General features: G+C 41.0%; 2 protein-coding genes across 2 annotated transcripts in view; one reads left to right on the plus strand and one right to left on the minus strand.

Annotated features, from left to right (window-relative positions):
• Nucleotides 1-3,914: 3,914 nt before the first annotated feature.
• Nucleotides 3,915-10,219, plus strand: blcap (bladder cancer associated protein). The gene is made up of 2 exons (XM_072452818.1): nt 3,915-4,015; nt 7,943-10,219. The coding sequence occupies exon 2, from the start codon at nt 8,039-8,041 to the stop codon at nt 8,300-8,302; it is 264 nt and encodes an 87-aa protein (XP_072308919.1). The 5' UTR covers nt 3,915-4,015; nt 7,943-8,038; the 3' UTR covers nt 8,303-10,219.
• A 6,470-nt stretch (nt 10,220-16,689) lies between these two features.
• The window catches only part of ripor3 (RIPOR family member 3), a 52,337-nt gene continuing 46,801 nt past the window's right edge, over nt 16,690-22,225 (minus strand). Inside the window, exons 21-25 of the mRNA XM_072451752.1 lie at nt 21,793-21,960; nt 20,754-20,956; nt 18,106-18,189; nt 16,924-17,014; nt 16,690-16,852 (exon numbers count right to left, since the gene is read on the minus strand). Coding sequence (XP_072307853.1) covers nt 16,752-16,852; nt 16,924-17,014; nt 18,106-18,189; nt 20,754-20,956; nt 21,793-21,960 — 647 coding nt within the window. The 3' untranslated portion in view covers nt 16,690-16,751. The remainder of the gene's footprint in view (nt 16,853-16,923; nt 17,015-18,105; nt 18,190-20,753; nt 20,957-21,792; nt 21,961-22,225) is intronic.

Raw genomic sequence — 22,225 nt, forward strand, 5'->3', positions numbered from 1 at the left:
AGGGACATTAGTGTCTCGTTTTGTCTTGTATTTAGGAGACTGGGTGGAACCTAAAGATTGAGCGATTACTTCAAGGTGAATAGGGAAATAGCATCCTCAGAGACACATTAGTGATCGGCTAAGTGCCAAATGCATTCAATACAACCCCTTACAATAGTATCAGATCGACCCTACGCTTTTATCGCTCCGTTTGACCCTTCTGATAGCCCTGACTTCTCCTAAACCGCCTCTGTGAATGACAAAACAGCCTGTAGTAACTAAATGGGAAAAAAAAGTTAAGGCACTTTATTTATTATGACTATTAAAAATGGACTATCATCGATAATATGCTGCATCATGTTAAATGTACTACATCCAGTGACTAAAAGGATATATTTTGCTTATAGGAATGGTCGTAGATACAAGTGATATCGCTCTATAAGTATATATACTACTGTGCTGTTGCCTGCTACGTTTTCAGTGTTGGAATGGCTGCTGTATGCTAACGTGCTAACGGCTAATTCTGGGAGCTACGACACACGGGCAACACTTAGAAATAGGCTATAATAAGTTAGCTAGCATGACGACGTTTAGTTTCTTCCGTGACATTTTCAAGGGTCCCAAGTCGAGTCGGGAGACGTCAGTGTTCTAGTGTTGAAACTGTGACTTTTCAAACAACGCTCAAACGGTATACAAATCAGGCATGCCTCTGTGATGGTGATACTTGCAGTTTAGTTATTTTCTGTCATGATTTTGTATGTATTTATTTTTTTCACGTTCTGTATTTATTTTGTCTGAACATAATATGATGGTTAAATCTTCCCGTCGCTGGCCCCTGTGGTTAAAATGTGTGAATTTCTATGATGGACAAAGGATGTGCGCCATTTCTGAGCCTCTTTAAAGGGGACAAGTTATGAAAAATCTACTTTAATGAGCTTTAATTTTGTTACGGTTTCCGCTTCATTTGTTTACTCAGAGTTGTATTTTGACTGATTCATGAATGTGAGTAATCCTGTGTTGTTCTGCAATTTTGAGGCTGGAGTGCTCCGACAATTCCTGTTCCCACCTACCCCCTAACCCCGCCCACATCCCTGTACCAGGTGAAAAACTCAGAGTGATACATGTAGTGCTCTAAACGTTTCCACTTTTCAAAAATCAAAACATAATCTTAAGCTTATCAGTTCTGCAGTTGGCTTTCCGCTTATATCTCCATGAAAATAAGCTTAAAGTAAAAATATGTTAAGTTTTTGACAATAAAAACACCTATAACAATGTCTAGTGGCACAGTGCGGAACATGACACACAATAACATCTCCATTGAGACAAATAGGTGGTACTGAAGATACTACATAAATATATTTCATATCCAACTTCATTTGCCACTGTTCAGGCTGCCCAAGTGTAAAGAAAACCGAACAAGCTAAAGTCCTGCAAAACTAAAAGTGTGTCCTGTCGTCCCTCTCCTCACAGACGGCAGTATTAACAGAGGAATCAAGGAGTCAGCCGAGGCTTCAGAAATGAAACGCTCAAAGAAATATTGGAAATAAAGAGATTTCTGGTGACCCTGATGGGAATGGTGCGCCAATAGCCTGCTGTACATTCATTTTTCCTTGTGCAAATCTGTTTTCTATCAGATGCCCTTCCCTGTGCTGTGAGGTGGCCGGGATTTACGCCAGGACAAAGAAACTGTCTGGAATCGTTACAGCTCATGTCTACCACTGATTGATTGAAAGTAGATAATCTAATAAGGATGAATCACATGTGTCTCGGAATCTCTTGAAATATGTATAGATAACATCAGCAACAAGTTTGCATTTGTCAAGGTTCTAAAATATTAGTTTTTTGTATTAATTTGTAGCAGAAAACCATTTTTTAAGTTACTTGTTTTATATTTATTTCATGTTTATGTCTTGTCTGTGTTAAAATTGAGGAAATAAAGGTTGGAGAAAATACACTTGATGTGCTTGACTTAATCTTCTTCCGCTTATCTGGGGCCGGGTCGCGGGGGCAGCAGTCTAAGCAGGGACTCCCTCCGAGCTCCCCCCGTGTGACTGAGCCCCTCACCCTGTTTCTAAGGGAGTCCACAGCCACCCGGCGGAGGAAACTCATTTCGACCACTTGTATCCGCGATCTTGTCCTTTTGGTCATTGCCCAAAGCTCATGACCATAAGTGAGGGCAGGAATGTAGATTGACCGGTAAATTGAGAGCTTTGCCTTTCGGCTCAGCTCCCTCTTTACCACAACGGTCCGTTGCAGCGACTGCATCTCTGCAGCCGCTGCACTGATCCGCCTGTCGATCTCACGCTCCATCCTTCCCTCACCCGTGAACAAGACCCGGAGATACTTGAACTCCTCCACTTGGGGCAAGGACACCCCACCCACCTGGAGAGGGCAAGCCACCTTTTTCCGGTTGAGAACCATGGCCTCGGATTTGGAGGTGCTGATTCTCATCCCAGCCGCTTCACACTCGGCTGCAAACCGTCCCAGTGCATGTTGCAGGTCCGGGTTTGATGGAGCCATCAGGACAACATCGTCTGCAAACAGCAGAGATGACATCCTGTGGTCCCCAAACCGGACACCCTCCTAAATTCTGTCCATAAAAACTATGAACAGAACCGGCCACAAAGGGCAGCCCTGGCAGAGTCCAACATGCACTGGGAACAGGTCAGCCTGCAGGCAATGTGAACACAGCTCCTGCTCCGGTCATACAGGGATCGGACAGCCCTGAGCAAAGGGCCCTGGACCCCATACTCCCGGAGCACCCCCTAAAGGACACGGACACCCCAAGGGACATGGTCCAGATCCACAAAGCACATGTGGACTGGTTGGGCAAACTCCCATGAACCCTCGAGCACCCGATGGAGGGTATAGAGCTGGTCCAGTGTTCCACGACCGGGACGAAAACCGCTCTGCTCCTTCTGAATCCCAGGTTTGACTATTGGTCGGATTCTCCTCTCCAGTACCCTGGAATAGACCTTACCAGGGAGGCTGAGGAGTGTGATCCCTCTGTAGTTGGAACACACCCTCCGGTCCCCCTTCTTGAACAGAAGGACCACCACCCCGGTTTGCCAGTCCAGAAGCACTGTCCCTGACCGCCACGCGATGTTGCAGAGACGTGTCAGCCAAGACAGTCCTACAACATCCAGATACTTTAGGTACTCAGGGCGGATCTCGTCCACCCCCGGAGCCCTGCCACTGAGGAGTTTGCCAACAACCTCAGTGACTTCAGCTGGACGAGTCAGCCTCCGAGTCCCCAGTCTCTGCTTCCTCTTCGGAAGACATGACAGTGGGATTAAGGAAGTATTCCTTTCACTGTCCGACGACATCGAGGTCAGCAGGTCTCCATCTGCACCGTAAACGGTGTTGGTGAAGCACTGCTTCCCCCCTCTCGAGGCGCCACGGTTTGCCAGAATTTCTTTGGGCTGACCGATAGTCCTCCATGGCCTCCCCAAACTTCTGCCAGGCCCGGGTTTTTGACTCTGCGACAGCACAAGTTGCGGCCCGATACCTCTAAACATCCTCAGGAGTCTTACAAGCCAAAGAGGCCTGATAGGTCTCCTTCTTCGAGCGGATCATGATAAAGGATTTGTTGATATCTGTTTTTTATATTTGTTGATGTTTTAACGTTATAAATCAATTTTTATTTTTTAACGCAATATTTTAGGGAGATCAAGTTTAATTAACAACCATATTTTTGTATTTAAATGACGCAAGACGTTTAAAACTGGTTTTGTCAATCCTTTTTATTTATAGCTTTGTTTCTTACATTAACCTTTAGTAGAAGTAAGTTTCAAATTGATACATCTAAATTTAAGATAATGAGATTATGCTCGCCTTAATATCAAACGACACAATACATGCGTCAAATTAAAATGTTTATTTCTGTTTACAAAAATTAAAATTCAGGCAAAACCACTAGGCCCAAAATGTATATGACGTCAACGCTGGGGTCCTTGCAGCTAATGCTAACGCTAACCGCTGAGACTGTTCATGTTTGTGTTGCGTTTTTTTGGAGAACAAGCATCACATCAGTCAGGTCTGTCAAATCACTCCGTTTTTAAATGTCATTGTGTTAAAACGAAATATTAGAATCACGGTCATTCACTTTTCTGTCAACCGATAGCATCAGACGCGTTGTACATTGCGTCAAATCTTTTGTTTTGTGCCACGCTAATCTGGACGTGCTAGGCTAGTTAGCTTAGTTATTACCCGATTTGGATCGCAGCCTTCGTTGTCGTCATTAAACACATTTTTACTCTTTAAAACATGCTTCATGTGTTCCTCTAAACCCTTGGGTGCATTTTAATTTAGATGTAGTTATGTCTTATCAGCGTAGAACTATTTAATGATATGTGTGTGTTAAGAGTAATCTAAAAACATACATACACTCCCTAAAACGGTCAGAATCGGGTAGCGATGAATTAAGTAATGACAAGCTTTCAATGGGCATTAGCTACTGTTCTCTACGCATGTTTTGTTTTATATATGTAGTTTTATTTGCTTGATTTATTATTATTTTTAATGTGTTGGCATTGACGATTGCATTAAATCCACTTTCTGTTCAGTAGCTAGCCTAAAGTTGCACATATTAGCTTAGCTGCTTTTGTTTGATTAAAATGCACTTCAACAGGCAGAAGCATTGTGAAACATGTAGCTAACAACCGTGGTTAGCTTTAGGCTGTGTTTATTACATTCATATATCAGTATAATAGCTTTACTGGCTATAGAAATAGGCATATGCTATTCCCGGAGACATTAGCAAGGCAAAACATTGTATAACTTGTTACTTGGATCTAGTGTTGGGCAATATTGACACAAATGAACATGTTATTCATTTATTATTTAAACGATTTTCTGAATGGACCTGAAATATCAGTTAATATTCTTGTTTGGGAGATTACACTTGCGTTTCAGTCTCTTTTCAAGGTATATTTTATTTCTATTTAATATAGTACATGGTTTACTTTTTTGATATATCTTCTTTACTTCTTACTTTGATCATGCAAGTAAACAAAATTAATGAATAAATGATATTGGCAAGCCCCAGAATGCATTTCTTACCACGTTTAATATTATGTTCCAAAAATACAAGTGCTTCCTTTGCTGTTAATATGTAATGTTATTTAGGTTTTAGCCCATAGTAAATACAAAAATGAATACCTAAATTACATCTTACATCCAGAATTAATGTTGCCATTTGTTAATTTGACAAATCCTTAGACATTTGTTTTGTAGTTTTTCATATCTTTGTTGACATTACAAACTCTTTGACTGCTCCGTCTTTGTTCCACAACATCCGCAAACCCAGGAACAATGACGTATGTATTTACATGTAGGAAATGGATGAGATCTTAGGATTGTTCACTGTTTGGCGGGAATAAAAAATTACATGTTTTAGTGTAGACTTTAAAAATGGTTTGAAAAAGGTGGATTGTTAAAAATTCTATTTATTTTTCCGCATAAGAGTAGCTATATTCCTGCACTTTTTGAGGTTTAATTTGAAGTCCATTTACATTTTGTGCGATACTTGAGCCTAAACTATAGAATTTACAGTCACATATCGGCAATTTTTTGTTGAATCGCAAAAATCTTATTATTGCTATAGGAAAAAAAATTCGGTGTCCATTTTGGCCAAAAAATGATATATGTCATTGTTACGCTAATTGTGAAATGAAACATCACGATTTTTTAGATTATTCACAATGATTGACAACATAATTGTCTTTCATCCCCAGTATCTGAAACATTAAACATTCTTCAAGTCTGTGACCAATTTTATGAAATCAAAGTTATGTTAATGTGGTATGCTTCATATATATTATTTATAGAACACATTGAATCGAAACAACTTACATTTGCCTTCTGAATTTGTCACGATTCTTTTTGTTTATTCTCTTTTTTGTGTTTGTGTAGTTGTTACTGTTACCTGAATAATCACAATTATCGATTCACCAAATCATCTTGACTTTTACATTCACGGTTAATCATCAATGCACAATTACAATTTGCTGTTTCGACCAATTATTCTGGGACACTCTTTTCAGTTTGACAAATCCTAGAGCGTTTTAATTTCACGTCGGATGAAAATTCCTGACGTTACTCAGCCGCACAATGCAGCCTTTAGTCTTTAGTGCCAGTGGCTGAATAAATATTAGTCTCTTTTAAACCCTTAGTAAATGTTGGTAAATGTCAGGCCCATATAAGGAAGTAAACACGAGCCGTTCGAGTGGAGACGCACCTTTACCCTGTTTACTCTGTGACCATTCGTTTCCTCATCCCTCGTCAGACGTCACTGAAAACGAATGCACTCAATTTACCACAAGTTGGATTAGAATGAAAAAGTAAAACGCATGTATCCATTTATAAATCTAATAAGAGAATCCGTAGACTACACATTTCACTCGGTAATATTTCAGATTTTGCTAAACATTTGTCCCGTTTGTCCCCAGTTTGACCGCGTTTGTACAGTTTATGACTGTACTTCCTGGTTGGACGTGGGCGGGAAAATATGTAATAATACTGCAAATACTGTAAACAAGAGCCAAGATCCACATACATTGCACAATAGTTACGATTTGACAAACGATAATGACATGTAACGCCTTTATTTTGTTGAATGATAGTTTAAACTGTCAGAAACGCGTGTCAGTTTAGTGTAAATTGTCTGCGTTTTCTTTGGCACGTCGTCTTTTGATGACATCACAGAGGGATTCAGTCTTGAACTCTGCACTGCTTCTTGTCATTTTAAACTAGTCTGTTAACTTAGATGTACTTTTGTTGTATCTTGGGTCACGTACACAGGAAATTTAGAACAAACTTATCTTTGTTCGTAACGCTTAAACTCATTACCATTTAGAGCTAATGTTATTAATCACTGACAATGTATCATGGTATGTAAAGGCGCCGTATCTGATTTTTACCATGTTGAAACGTGAAAACAACGCTCATAGGTCATTTTAAACTCTTTACAGCTCCACGTGCATCGCTCACTTGGCTAATGCATTTTGAGAATCCTAAACATTCACCACGATGAGTTTATTCACGGATCTTTGAGCACGGAACGAGTTTTGCCGTCCTGGGTAAAGCTAACAAACATTAGCATGCTAACGGTGCACTTCCTGCTTCCCGGAGAATAAAACGCTGTATATTTTGATGCAGAGAAAGAGATGTGGTTTCCTTTTAACCTGAGCAGATGCTTGTACAATATATCTGTCCTGGGCTAAACAGATTCAAATTTATTACATGAAAAGAATAATCTGGCGCAGCCCTTTTTATCTTTTAACTCCAGTTGCCTCCATTTTCTGATGAATAGACTTTTAAGTTGTCCATCTACATCCACAAAAAATATATCTTATCATTTTAAATCCGCTATTGGCCTCATTTTCATAACATATGTAGTTTTGGACGACCAGTTGGCCAGTTGCCATAATGTGCATAAATCTTTCATTTATTTATTTTGTACTAAATTACCCGGAAGAAGATGTCGGCTGGATGGGGAAAATAATCAAAAACAGCTTTATATAATGTTAAACTATCATTATCAGCCATGAAAAATGACTGACCAACAGTGAAACATCCTTTAAACGTCGTCTTTAACAGGAAGTTGAACACCTATGGATAAAGTTGGTTTACTCGTTAACCTTTGTTTAATTAGGTAAACCTCTTCAAACCTCGTTTAAAGAAGCGGCTCACAAATCACAAAAACATCAAAACATCTGCACATTTACAACAGACAAATATTGAAACTATGTTAAAGTACGTTCAAAAGTGCAGACAATTTTAGTTTTCTTTTTTTTTAAACTGTAAAAAAAACCTAGCCAGTTTTTCCCCCCCCAGCAAATCTTTCCCTCATGTGAGATCAGTTTCAGATTTTCGTGTATTTTCCGTTTTCACACAAACTGACGTCGGAAAGAGCCGGAACACTTGTTTTCTATGTCAAACCCTTTGTACTTCTTCTCCTCAGGGATGATGACCTGACCTAGCGTCGTCTTCTTCTCCTCCGCTGTCGAGACAACCTTCTCTTCTCCTGCCGCCCCGCCCTCCCCACAACAGCGCCACCATGTACTGCCTCCAGTGGCTGCTGCCGGTACTGCTCATCCCCAAGCCGCTCAACCCGGCGCTCTGGTTCAACCACTCCATGTTCATGGGCTTCTACCTGCTCAGCTTCCTGTTGGAGAGGAAGCCCTGCACAATCTGCGCCCTGGTGTTCCTGGCCGCGCTCTTCCTCATCTGCTACAGCTGCTGGGGCAACTGCTTCCTGTACCACTGCCCCGACTCCGCCCTCCCCAACTCCGCCCACGACCCCGCCATAGTGGGCACCTAAAGGGCCCTAAAACGGAGCGACTGTAGGGTTCCGAAATGGCTGACTGAAGGAAGGCGTAAGAAAAGGGGATGAAGCGGGGGGGGGAGGCTGATGCTGCCACGCTGTACGGACGGACTCAATAAAAACAGGAAATACAGAAAAAAGAAAAAAAACGTGTTTAAAAATACGTTTTTTTTGGGTCGAGCTGTTGAGACTTGTTCGACGCGCGCCGACACGACGATGCGTATCAGTTTTACTCTTGGGTTTTTAGAAATCACCAACCTTTTTCCGACAGTTTTCAGTATTTCCCAATCGCCCGATAAAATAGAACCCCGAACCTTTGAGATATTTCTTTAAAAAAAAACTATATTCAAGAAGGAGAAACTATCAAAAATGTGTCAAATGTTTTGGGGCTCTCAAAATGGCAGAGCAGCCAGTGTTCTACCAACAGAGAGATTCATTGATTAGTTATTTGTAATTTGAGGGAGAAAATTCAAAAATCGTTTCAAAACTATCTAATCATGATGAGTGAATTCTGTGTTGATTACGTTGGCTAATCCGTCAATCTTTCTCGCGATCTGTTGTGTTGTTTTTGATGAAAATCGTACCGTTTCGTTGCCGAGCCCATAAGGCGAGCACGCTGGACAATCAATTCCGATGCTGTGAATACGCCACCAAACTACATTACCCAGGATGCTTTGCTACGGACCTGAGAAACCACCGCTCCTTCTGTTCCTGAAGTGTCACCTCTCGTTTTATTGCTGTTCATTTGAAGTCTGCTAGTGCATGGGTTGCCTTTTTCTTTCTAGGGATTTGTTTTTCTTCCATGCGAAACATTTTAACAGAAAAATTGCTGATGTTTTTGTTGTTTTTTTGTTGTCGTTTTTTTTTGGTTCCAAAGGGTAGACTCGTGTGGATGTGCAATAGTCTTGTGTTCACGACTCGCTGGTTTGATGGGGATTCTCATCGAGGCCTCGGTCAGACGGACGGAATGGAACGCGAGTGGTTTTTCGATCGACGTTAAATCGACATGAAAATCTTGTGTTTGCAATTACGAGCAAAAGTTTGAATTCATTTTTCCTAAACTTACTTCAGCTGTTATGCGAGATAAAAGTCAACAAATGTTACCGTTGGACCAAGAGACCAAGATAGATTCTCCAAAAGTATTATTTGTTTTTAAAAAAAAAATGTATATACCGTATTTTCCGGACTATAAGTCGCACTGGAGTTTAAGTCGCACCAGCCAAAAAATGCATAAACGTATATAAATTGGACTGGAATAGGACATCTGGTGCGAAAATAACAAATAATATCACAAGTTACTCCGGAGTATAAGTATATAAGTATAAATACAAGTAAAAGTCGCACCCCGGCCAAAACTATGAAAAAAGGTGCAACTTATAGTCCGGAAATTACGGTATATACAATTTAAGACTCGGGACATGTTGCAAATTAGTAACAAAATCTACTAATGACTTTTTACATTTCGCGCGCTCGCAATCGTTTCTACTCCCACCGTCTAAAAACAATCGTCGCTGGAATAGACGGGGAAGTGGGAGACGACGTGCGCGCGATGTATAAACCCCGACTGTAATCCGTTCAACATCTCGTATCGAACGTCTTGAAATCGCAAACCGCATTTTCATGTCGACCCGACGCAGCCGTTTCCGTTCGGCGCAGAGGCCTCGAACTTAATAACGTGGCCGGTGTTTTAGCCACGAAAAGCAATACAAATGCTGTTGTACACACTTATCAGAGATGAGCCGACTCTGCGCTGTGTATTTGATGCTGTTTGCTCAGTCGTATCATCTCCAAGTATTCTGTTCCCGTCAGAGAGTTTACGAGCCGCGGAGCTAGCCCCTGTAGCAGCCGATACAAAATACTGCTGCACTTTTTTGCTTTGGTTTTAATTTAAATAAAAATGTTTTTTCCTTCAAAGCGTTTTCGTTGGTGTTGTGTTTTTGTCGTACGATTCTTTGTGAAAATCTGTGCAAACGCTGTACCCGATTTATTTATTTTTCTTTTAAAAAGTTAAATTTGAATTTAAATTTGTCTTGACGCAGACCAAATATTTAGTTAGCTCAAAATTAGACCGCTTTGTGCTGCCTGCATCCAAGTATAAAGCGTTGATATATTCGTCTGCAAACCAGGAAGTAATGCCGCCGCGCTGTTAGCATGCTAGTTGTTGTTGGCTTTACCGTAGCCGCCAAAACATTAGCGTTTCTTTGGTATTTATGGTATGAGCCAGCGTTATTTACAGTTGCCTAGTCTTAATTTGTCAAATGGAAATATTTTAATGCAGTTTGATCCTAGTATATTCTGCTTTCACAAAAAAAAACAAATACAATATTAAAGCCGCAAGCGGCATCCAACGGCCCTCGCGGGCCGCCGGCCTTCCGACTCTGCGCTTTCGACTTGATAAAGATGGCGCCCTTATTGTGTGTTGAATTAAAAAAGAACTTGACAGACGGGGACACATTGGACATGGCCAATCTGTCTGTCAAATTTACTGCTCCGCCGCACAGAGACCGTAGCACTCAGAATATAAATATGGATAACTTTTGATGCCCCGCTTGTGTGGATGATATTTCCCAAAGTAAAGCTTGATCGAGCTATCGCCCTCGGAAGAGTTTGTTAAAGTGTGAAGCATAAATGTGAACATTTCAGAGATTTGGCGTTTTCCCATTTGTGACAGTATATTTGCAGCTCCACGGCACAGAGACCGTACCACTTAATATCAAAATATGACTAATTTTTATGCCCCGTTTGTGTAGATGATTTTCCCCAAATATGAGTTTGATCGGGCAATCGCCCTAGGAGGAGTTCGTTAAAGTGTGAAGCGTAAAAATGTGGTGATTTGAGCGATGTTGCGATTTTCCCATAAGGATAACATGGGATGTTTCTGTCATCGCTACGGTTACGCCGTACAAAATATGACTTTGGCTCTCATACTTGTATGATCAGGATGGCAAATTAAAATTTTGTTCAAAATATCATGTCATTTGTAAAAACTATTGTTTATAGGCCACTCTGAAGGCCAAATAGTCAGAATTCAGGGAAACGTTTGCGGCTCCGTCGCACAGAGACCGTAAAAGTTATCCTTAAAATTTGGATAACTTTAGATGCCCCACTTGTCTAGAGGACGTACACCGATTTTGAGGTTGGTGGGCAAAACGCACTAGGAGGATTTTGTTAAAGTGTGAAACATAAAAATGTGGTAATTTGAGAGATTTTGTGGTTTTCCCATAGGGATAACATGGGAGGTTTATGTCATCGCTACGACTACGCCGTAAAAATTTAGGCATTTTTGTGATTGGCTTTTGTGATCGGGACGGCAAAATAGAATTTTGGGTAAAGTTTAGACAATTTTGGTAAAACTAATTTTTGACCTTCAATGTTAATTTAAAGGTCACTCTGTAGGGGGCGCTATCGCGGCCATTTCAATTTTGTCAGCCTAAACTGGTCCAAACTAGAAAGTTTAACAACTGATTCAAATTTGGTCATAATCGGACTGGTTTTGATCAAATGGGAGCAATTTTTAGACCTGCAATATTCCAAAATAAGTTGTCCAACTTTGTGGCTGCGCCGCACACAGACCGTAAAAGGTATCTCAAAAAATTGGATAACTTTAGATGCCCCACTTGTCCAGAGAACGTACGCCGATTTTGAAGTCGGTGGGCAAAACGCCCTAGGAGGAGTTCGTCAAAGTTTGACGTGAACAAAATGGCTAACACAGCGTGTTTTCATTTTCAAAGGAAGATGGCGGCCATAGGCGTGGCCACAATAATATTTTTTTTTTGTCTTCACAAGAGGAATGCGTGTCCCGAATTTCGTAGTTTTACGCCAAAGTTGACCTCGGGGCGTCTCCCATAGGCGCAATGTATTTTGACTTTTGTCGGTGGCGCTGTCGCGCCATTTTTTAACGAAAAAAAAAATGGCCCAGAAAAAATCAAATTTTTCGCCGATTCTGAATTTTGGGCAAAGTTTGGTGAGTTTTTGAGCATGTTCAGGGGGTCAAATTAGAGCTCAAAAAGCAGAAGAACAAGAAAAATAATAATACAAAAAAATAAATAATATTTTTAGCAAAAACAATATAGCCGTTTCCACTATAACAACAAATGATACATCGTTTGAAAGCTCTAAGCCTTCCCGATGCCGTCATGGGGTGGAATCATCATTACGAGCGCTTACGCGCTCGTCACTCCCTATTCCGTCGGGATGCCCCGCCCACTCCCCATAGACTTCCATTGATTTGAGCAGATACAAGCATGGCCCATGCCTGCGGCATGGATTTTCGCGTACAGGACGATGCCAGGAGGGTTTTTGGAGGAATGCAGCGCTTCGCGCTGCTGTTGTCAACAATGAGTGAATGGGCTACGCCCATTCACTCATTCTTGACTATTTCTGTCATAGCAGGAGTAAGACAGACAGTTGCAACTCTGCCTTCGGCAGCGTTGCGGGAGCAATAGGCCCTCCGCCCTGCTGGGGCTCGGGCCTAATTAGTTAAAAGTAATAAAATGTAGTAGTATTTATCTTGATCTTTCTTAAATTAAGAGTTGCCAATATTTCAAGTGAGAAAATACAAGTAAAAAAAAGACATTTTATGCTTGTTCCATTGGCAATCTTACTTTAAATTAGTCAAAATATTCTCAAACCAAGATAAATACTACTCATTTCAAGCACTTTTTAACGTATTATCTTATTTCAGATGGTGATTTTTCCTAGTGTTGGACATGAAATTGTGTGTTGGCTAAAAGCTGAAATCGCCCTACATCACAATTAAAGCTGCACTGTGGAACCTTTCTGTCAGAGGGTTGGCCACCTGCTTAATTCTATGGAAATGTTATTGCTTTAGTATTAACTTGTACAGTGTATGTCCATGGAGAGAGGCTATGAGTTCAGATCTGTGGAGGGGCAAGCCCATTTATTTTCATATTTCAAATGTGTTTTCTTTTTTCAAACATGTTTATTTTATGGATACAATTGGCCTATTAAACAAGAGCATTTTTGTTTTAACATAAATGACAGTGAAAGAGTGACACTTTTTAACAACAATTGCTATTACCAAACTGCTGTTCGACTTGTAGATACTTATTAAGTGTAAAGAACGAAACAAAACAGGAACGATGAGACAATAGAAATGAACAGAAAACAAAACAGTAGTGAAATAATAACATCTCTTTATTGTGTTGTTGTTCGGTACCTCATAAACTATAGCTTTCCCTGGCATTGTATTATAGACGTCATGTTTTAAATAGTAAATACACCTTTGGCAGTGGATCAGACGCAGGCGAACAAACACGACCTGCTTTTCTGTGCATGATGCAACACGGAAGCAACCTGCTCCTGGTTGGTTTTCATCACCAGCGTCGTCCTCCGCCAGCGCAGAACAATACCCTTTTACGCAACCAAAATACTCCTACAGTCCTGTATGTAGGCCTTAAATATTACATCTTGAAACTACAATTGCTGCTGGTTTTGTATTTGTGATCTGCATCTATTGAGAAAACATCCAAATTTCACGTTTCCAACTGTGTTTTGCAAAATTGCTAGTGTCAAATATGTTCCAAAAATAAGCTGCTGTACTTAAATTTATCCAGATGGAATTTTACAGGTTTTTAATTTGACAACACTGCAGTTACATCTGTGACCGCTAGAGGGCGACGTTACCGTCGACTTCAAAACCAACAGGGCCCAAACAGGAAGATGAGTCACTGCTAAAAACATCTCTTAATATTCACAGCTATAGGCAACATTTTGGGAAGAATTTATGCGGCTTCGGAACATCTGGGAGAGAGAATTATCATCAAAAATCCACATTAAAACGACTAAAACAATAACAAAGAAATAACACTCATTTATTGGCAGGTATTTCTTTGAAAACTGAATACAAATTTAAAAAAATATATGTACAATTAGTTAATAAATAGGTAAACAGCTGCGTGTGATATGAGACAAATACATTGCCGTTTATGCACAGATAAAATACAAAAATAATCACTGCTTTGTATAAAAAAACAATCTTAAGCTATACACATTTTTTTTTCCATAAATGTCCTGTATTATTATGAAATATTCTGCCGATTTCAGTTGCCAGCAGAGGTCACAAAGTTTCATTTCCGGTTGGTACGCTGAGAGAGGCAGTTGAAATGAGGCGTCATCAATAGCTGCTAGCTTTGAAGTTCTCGGCGAAGGCAATTTGTGTGAACGTGACATGGATTTTAAAAACACAGAGGAGCACCGTGATAACACAAAGTGGAAAGGAACATTTTGAGCTCCGGTGAAATTTGCTAGATTATCTTACATGCTAAACTTAATGCTAACTTTATTTAACCAGGAAATCCCGCTGAGCTCCAGAGGGGAGGAGCCCCAGTCCATTTAAAGGACACATATTATACATTATTTGTATTGTTATTAGCCTTTAAACATGCTCTTAAGTACCTTTATTTAGAACTGGAAAAAAATATTTGTATAAAAACATTGTCGCAACCTCGGGAGACGCCAGAGGAACTGAGCTTTGGCTTCGTTTACTTGCTGCAGTGGGATTTACTCACAGTTTAAAATACACGTTTTAAGCTAGCGTTGGACTTCCTGGTTTAAGTGTGCAGTTGTAATGATGGTGATGAGAGGAAGAAATTCACAGCGCGAGTCTTGTGATGATTTATGGACTTGGAAGTGGCACAGAAGATGCTCAGAGCCACGTCACAGATCGAGGAAATGTCACACATCCTAGAAATTCAGAACGGAGGCTCAGAGGAAGAGGACTTTCTAACATCATCTTTGGCGTTAACTTTTATGTTGAACAAACAGACTCAGCAAAACGAAGCTAGCACAGGTTAGCATCAGCTGTTTTCTGTTCGACTCACGGCACAGCACTCGAGGCTGAAAATATTATATTTCCAGAGCATAATACATCTAACATCATCCAAAACCGATGCACTGCGTAGAGATGTTAAAACGCGCTGTAGACGGCGCAGAGAAGTAAAAATCTGACGACGGACGGGAAGTCGTTTCTTGTTTACTCTAGCTTTAGCCACGTCTCACAGCGGCACAAACTTAGTATTAAGTAATCATCTTTTATTAATGGCAGGGATTGGCCTAATAACATAAAAAGTATAATTCAGGTAAGATTCAGGTCTTATTTATTAAGAAAGCATGTATTATGTTTGGGCGATGTCAAGTGCTCATAAAGCAGACCACCGCGAGCCATGTATTCCACCAGTCGAAATGTGGCTTATCAGAGGTGCTTTAGTCCTGCTTTAGTCCTGGGTTCCACCTGCTTTAGTCCTGGGTTAGACCTGCTTTAGTCCTGGGTTATACCTGCTTTAGTCCTGGGTTAGACCTGCTTTAGTCCTGGGTTATACCTGCTTTAGTCCTGGGTTAGACCTGCTTTAGTCCTGGGTTAGACCTACTTTAGTCCTGGGTTATACCTGCTTTAGTCCTGGGTTAAACCTGCTTTAGTCCTGGGTTAGACCTGCTTTAGTCCTGGGTTAGACCTGCTTTAGTCCTGGGTTATACCTGCTTTAGTCCTGGGTTAGACCTGCTTTAGTCCGGGGTTAGACCTGCTTTAGTCCTGGGTTAGACCTGCTTTAGTCCTGGGTTAGACCTGCTTTAGTCCTGGGTTATACCTGCTTTAGTCCTGGGTTATACCTGCTTTAGTCCTGGGTTAGACCTGCTTTAGTCCTGGGTTAGACCTGCTTTAGTCCTGGGTTATACCTGCTTTAGTCCGGGGTTAGACCTGCTTTAGTCCTGGATTAGACCTGCTTTAGTCCTGGGTTATACCTGCTTTAGTCCTGGGTTAGACCTGCTTTAGTCCTGGGTTAGACCTGCTTTAGTCCGGGGTTAGACCTGCTTTAGTCCTGGGTTAGACCTGCTTTAGTCCTGGGTTAGACCTGCTTTAGTCCTGGGTTAGACCTGCTTTAGTCCGGGGTTAGACCTGCTTTAGTCCTGGGTTAGACCTGCTTTAGTCCGGGGTTAGACCTGCTTTAGTCCGGGGTTAGACCTGCTTTAGTCCTGGGTTAGACCTGCTTTAGTCCTGGGTTAGACCTGCTTTAGTCCTGGGTTAGACCTGCTTTAGTCCTGGGTTAGACCTGCTTTAGTCCTGGGTTAGACCTGCTTTAGTCCGGGGTTAGACCTGCTTTAGTCCTGGGTTAGACCTGCTTTAGTCCTGGGTTAGACCTGCTTTAGTCCTGGGTTAGACCTGCTTTAGTCCTGGGTTAGACCTGCTTTAGTGGTTTAGACCTGCTTTTGTCCTGGTTTAGACCTGCTTTAGTCATAGTTTATTCCTAGTTTTGATAATCCGGTGGTCATAATAAACTGGCTAATTCCTCCATGTTTGGGTACGAATTGGTGAATTTTCAAACGCAAACTTCTTCAGTGCCGCTTCCTTCCTTCCTTCCTTCCTTAACCTTCCTGTGTCACTTCCTGAGTCACCTCTTGTGTCACTTCCTGTTTCCCTTTTATACGACGTCTACAAAATGGTGATCTCCGTCTCCAGGTTCCTGTACGCCTCCTCCTGCAGCTCACTGTCGATCTGATCCATCTTCTGAAACGCGGCGTGGCCCTTCTTACCTGCGGACGAAACACGCCCATAAATATGATCAAATACCGAGAAGAACAAAGAATATTAGAAGTATATTTACCGAAGGAGAGGACCGTCTCTCTGGCAGCACTGCGCACCTCTTCGTTAGACGACCGCCACAACTCCGCAACGTAGTCCACGCTCTCCGTCGCCTACACATGGAATCAAATTAGAGATATGATAATTATGTTTCCAGTTTGCGATCGAATTTTTCTGACCCGACCCGAGTTAAAGACTTTACACCACGACTCCACCTTGACCCGGTACGTTCAAACTAATGTGGTCAAATGTTTTACGAGAGCCTCTGGACTTCTTCAATAGAGGAACGAGATCCAGAGTCTTATGCATGTGCACCATCATCTCACCATCTGATTGTTGCGATACAATTTTGTTATAAAAAAGAAGACAATTTGGAGTATGAATCAAACAAATGAGCACGTCCCATATGCAAACTGTGGTCCGTTGGGCTCCGAACATGAACATGAAGTAATCCAAGCGTTAAAAACAAAAGGAGTAGAGTAAAAGTATAAGTTGTTGAAGTTCTGTTGGATGACCATGATATTATTTTATAATTTGTTCATTTGGCTGGTCGGTCTGGACATACTGTACGACAAACAACCCAACTTTGTCAAATTTGTTGAATGACAAAGTGAATCAATAGCAATTTTGCATTTGACATAGTTTCAATGCCTCCACACCTTTTAATAAGACTTGGAACATGAATATTAGGTTGGTATAACATCAAAATGCAAACATCAAGATTTTTTTCCCCAATTTTACAGTAAAAAGTACAGTTTGGACCAACTTAGCAGGAAGCCGGAGGGCAAAAAAAATTGGTCTGGGGGCCGCATTTGGCCCCCGGGCCGTAGTTTGGACATGCCTGCTGTACGTGATGAACATACTTTAAACATGGCTGGGCTCTTTTCCATCCGACATTCAACGCTTTCAGTCACAGACACTGGAGGAAAGGCAGGTAAAGTGTCTTGCCCAAGAACACAACATACATATTTATTGGGCAGAGGCAGCGGTCTCCCATCCCAATCCTGACCAGGCCCGATCCTGATTATATCTTCTGAGATTATGAGGAGATCGGGTATTTTCGTGGGGTCGTGGAAAAAAAGAAATAATTATAATCTAGAAAATGAAATGATGTGTTTTTGTTGTCGTTTGTTATCTTGTTGCACCTGGATTTTATAGTGTCGAGCGTTACAAAGCTAACATTTTAAACAGATTCTCCACTCACCCTGAGACATTTGAGGGCCAGACAGGAGCACTGCTGGACCAGAGCGTCAGAGCTCTTCAGACTCTCTGTGAAGTAAACCACTGCCTACAAACACAACGGAGAAACACATTACATTACAATAAATGATCAAATCCTGACAAGGGCATTCTGAAACGCACCACGGTCGATCTCAAAACGGAAAAAGCCCCATTGGCTCATGACAGATTGCACAAAACTATTGGACACAAATTAACAATGCAATACAGACAGACTGATATTCCACAACATTTTGAAACAATGTATTTCGGCCTCAAAACTCCCTCCGTGGACATAATGGATGGATATCTCTGGAACATGAAGAAGGCAATCACAAAAAAATGGATAACACAAACTGCTCTGATGATTAAGGAGTGGACGGACATTATAACTGACATACGCATTATAGAAACAATAACCGCCGAACACAACGTGTAAATAGACAAATAATTCAACAAATAATGAACAAAATGGGACTCATACTTTACGCCATAAGATGAGCCATAAGAACCCTCTTTTCTTTGCTACGAACCTGTTTTACCCGCTCATTTTATTTTTTACTTTTTTTTTACAGCCCTGTTTTTGTCTTTAATTTTTGTCTTTAATTTTTGTCTTTAATTTTTGTCTTTAATTTTTGTCTTTATTATTATTATTATTATTATTTTTTATTTTAATTATACTTTTTATTGCATTTTTTTTTACATAGGTCAGTTTGTTTTATGTATGTTTTTTTAGGTGTAATTTTTTTTTTTTTTTTTAAATAGTAAAAATAAAAATCAATCCTCATTTGTTTTACTGTTTGGGTGGTCAAAGTTCATGGTAATTGTAGCTTCTTAAAACATTTTAGGTTGTAATTCAACACTTGTTATTGTGTCCGCCATGCTGGAAAGGTCAAAGGGCAAGTTCAGGGTGAAGTGCTGAAAACATACAACAGAGCATAAGGTCACAGCGTGGTTCGTGGCTTTTTTCCTCTCAATTCAATATCTTGTGCATTCAACCATCAACAATCACACGTTCGAGCAAAATGAGTGAAGTGTCTTGCCCAAGAGCACTAATCCATGCGTTTGAATCAAGTTGCGTTTTGTTACTGTCGACATTTTGAGGACTTTTGACAAGTAAAGCGATGTGATATTTAGTTTTTAATCGTTAATCGCAAAAACAACGGTCCTAATTGTCCATCACGTCACACGCAGTCAAACGGGAATTGAACCAGCGACCGCACAGTTATAGGGAAAACTAATATGAGGATTATGATTCAAGTAAAAATAGTCGGCGCCGTGATCTTCGGGCAGTTACACCCCGGGGAGTTCATCAGGAAACCAACACTCGGCAAGGTTATTATGTCGAGCGTGTCGGAAAGGTCAAAGGGCGAGCTCGAGGTGATATAGTAGAACAAATAATAATAATAATAATAATTGTATTCTGATAACAATGTCAGTTCAACAGAAATGTGTTAAAACATGTCTTTAAACATTTTAGTTGTGGTTTCATGATCAGATACATGCGAAATGTCAGTAAAATGAATTCAAAAAAAGTGCAGAAATGTCACCTTTAGTTGAAAGTTTAAAATGCAGCTTGTTTAACTTTTTACTATGAATGATATGCTCAATATTCAAAATGAGATATCAGCTACATTTTGTCATATTGTCCACCTCAAACTACAATTTTATTTAGCCTAACTTCTAACTTCACTCCTTACTCCTTACTCCTTACTCCTTAATACTTAATCCTTAATCCTTAATCCCTACGCCTTACTCCTTACTCCTTAATCCTACTCCTCAATCCTCAAGCCTCACGCCTCACTCCTCACTCCTCACTCCTCACTCCTCAATCCTCAATCCTCAATCCTCACTCCTCACTCCTCAATCCTCAACCCTTACGCCTTACGCCTCACGCCTCACTCCTTACTCCTTAATACTTAATCCTTAATCCCTACTCCTTACTCCTTACTCCTTACTCCTTAATCCTTAATCCTTAATCCTTAATCCTCAATCCTCAATCCTCACGCCTCACGCCTCATGCTTTACGCCTCACGCCTCACGCCTCACACCTCACGCCTCACGCCTCACGCCTTACGCCTTACTCCTTACGCCTTACTCCCAATTTCTGTATTTATTTAAAGTGACTTGTAGAGAAGAAACCAATGACAATAGAGTAATAATTCTTTTGCACATAAAAGTGGACAAGATGATGTTTAAACAGCACATTCATGACCACCTTCTGCACTAAAAATGTAACAATGCACAGATCATTCTATTTCTATTTTTTTGTACATTTGAAGAATGAACGTTGATCAAATGACAAATGTTTATAAAATGGAAACTCTAAAAAATGTATTTGAGCTATTCACCAATTCAAATGGTCCTTTTAGTTATTTAATTTAGCTTGAGCTTTTATCAATATTCATAAAACATCTGTATCTTAAAAAGTGGAGCAGATAGAAACTTCAAAGAATTACATTCTGAAACTATTTTGAGGGCTAAAGAACTGGAATTTCAGCAGTTGGGAAAAATATGTAAAAAATATGGCGCGAGTCCCGTGTAAAACGACTTGGCAAAGATCTTCAGCTGGACGTTCAAACCCTTAAAAGAGCATTACCGTGGTTACCCGTGCTGGGGCCGACCTGTGCGTACCTTGCTCCTGAAGCTCTTGTTGTTGGCGGCCCGGCTCAGGCAGTTGGCCGCGGCCTTACACACTTTATGATGGGGGTCTGTCTGCAGAGAGCCCAGAGTGTGGAGGGTCTGTCTGAGGGGCAGCAGCTCACTCAGGTGCTTCTGCTTCAGTTTGTTCAGAGCCTTCCTCTTCTTAGGCCCGCGAAGAGTCCACAGGATGTACTCTGCAACACAGCACACAACACCACGGTTTGTTATTCGTCATCCACTCGAACGTTGTTGCTTTGTGTGGCCTGAAAAGCACTATATAAGAATGTCTTATCATTATTATCATGAACACCGGTACATTCACATTTGTAACATTTGTAATTTGTTTTTTGAGGTTGTGTTACAAATCTTTGTCTATTCAAAGTTTTTAATTTGAAATTCAGCAACAAGACAACCAGCAATTTGACGCTTACAGGGAAGACAGTTCTAGTAGTGTAGGACAAATTCTATTTTTAGATTTTAAAGATACATTATGCAACTTTTGTCTGCCTGTTCCTATAAAGATGTTGCTTAGCCTAGAATGTTCCACAGCATTGGCGCTGATCCTGTGGGATCCACCAACATTTCTGAGCACAGAGGAAGTGTGTGTGGAAGAGCTGGAGAAAGTGTGTGTGGAAGAGCTGGAGGAAGTGTGTGGAAGTGCTGGAGGAAGTGTGTGCAGAAGAGCTGAAGGAAGTGTGTGTGGAAGAGCTGAAGGAAGTGTGTGTGGAAGAGCTGAAGGAAGTGTGTGGAAGAGCTTGAGGAGGAAGTGTGTGTGGAAGAGCTTGAGGAGGAAGTGTGTGTGGAAGAGCTGAAGGAAGTGTGTGGAAGAGCTGAAGGAAGTGTGTGGAAGAGCTGAAGGAAGTGTGTGGAAGAGCTTGAGGAGGAAGTGTGTGTGGAAGAGCTTGAGGAGGAAGTGTGTGTGGAAGAGCTTGAGGAGGAAGTGTGTGCTTTCTCGACTGCTTCTGTGACCTGGCCCTGGAGAACAGCAGCAGAAAACTGTTGTGATGTTACGTACACAGCATTTCTCTACCTTCTTTGGAGAGCCGAGAAATATGCTCCCCCAGGTCAGAGATGCTCCAGCGCTTCATGTAGAGGGACAGCTGGAACACAGTGAGACGCTCTGGACTGGAGGAGGAGGACCAGGGGCTGGGGACGGCGCCGCACACCGACGCCACCTGCTGCACCAGCTGAGAAAAGACTGAGGAGGGAGAGAGAGGAGATCTGTGCTTCTATTCACTCTTCATAGTCATTATTACAATCATTACAACTGCAAGACGTAGCACGTAGCAAAACCAGAACATGGCAAATAAGCTCAATATAACATGTTTTGGTTTTGCCCATGTTCATTGTAGATGTAAACCTTCTATAGACCTAATTTTCCCATCGTTTAGTGAGGAATCTGGCACAAAAAAATCAAATAATCTGTCATTTCAACTCGTAGAGACACAAAACATAACACATTT

Source organism: Eucyclogobius newberryi, unplaced genomic scaffold (assembly GCF_026437365.1).
Source record: "Eucyclogobius newberryi isolate DKJ021-1_F unplaced genomic scaffold, fEucNew1.0.hap1 SCAF_19, whole genome shotgun sequence".
Classification (NCBI taxonomy): domain Eukaryota; kingdom Metazoa; phylum Chordata; class Actinopteri; order Gobiiformes; family Gobiidae; genus Eucyclogobius; species Eucyclogobius newberryi.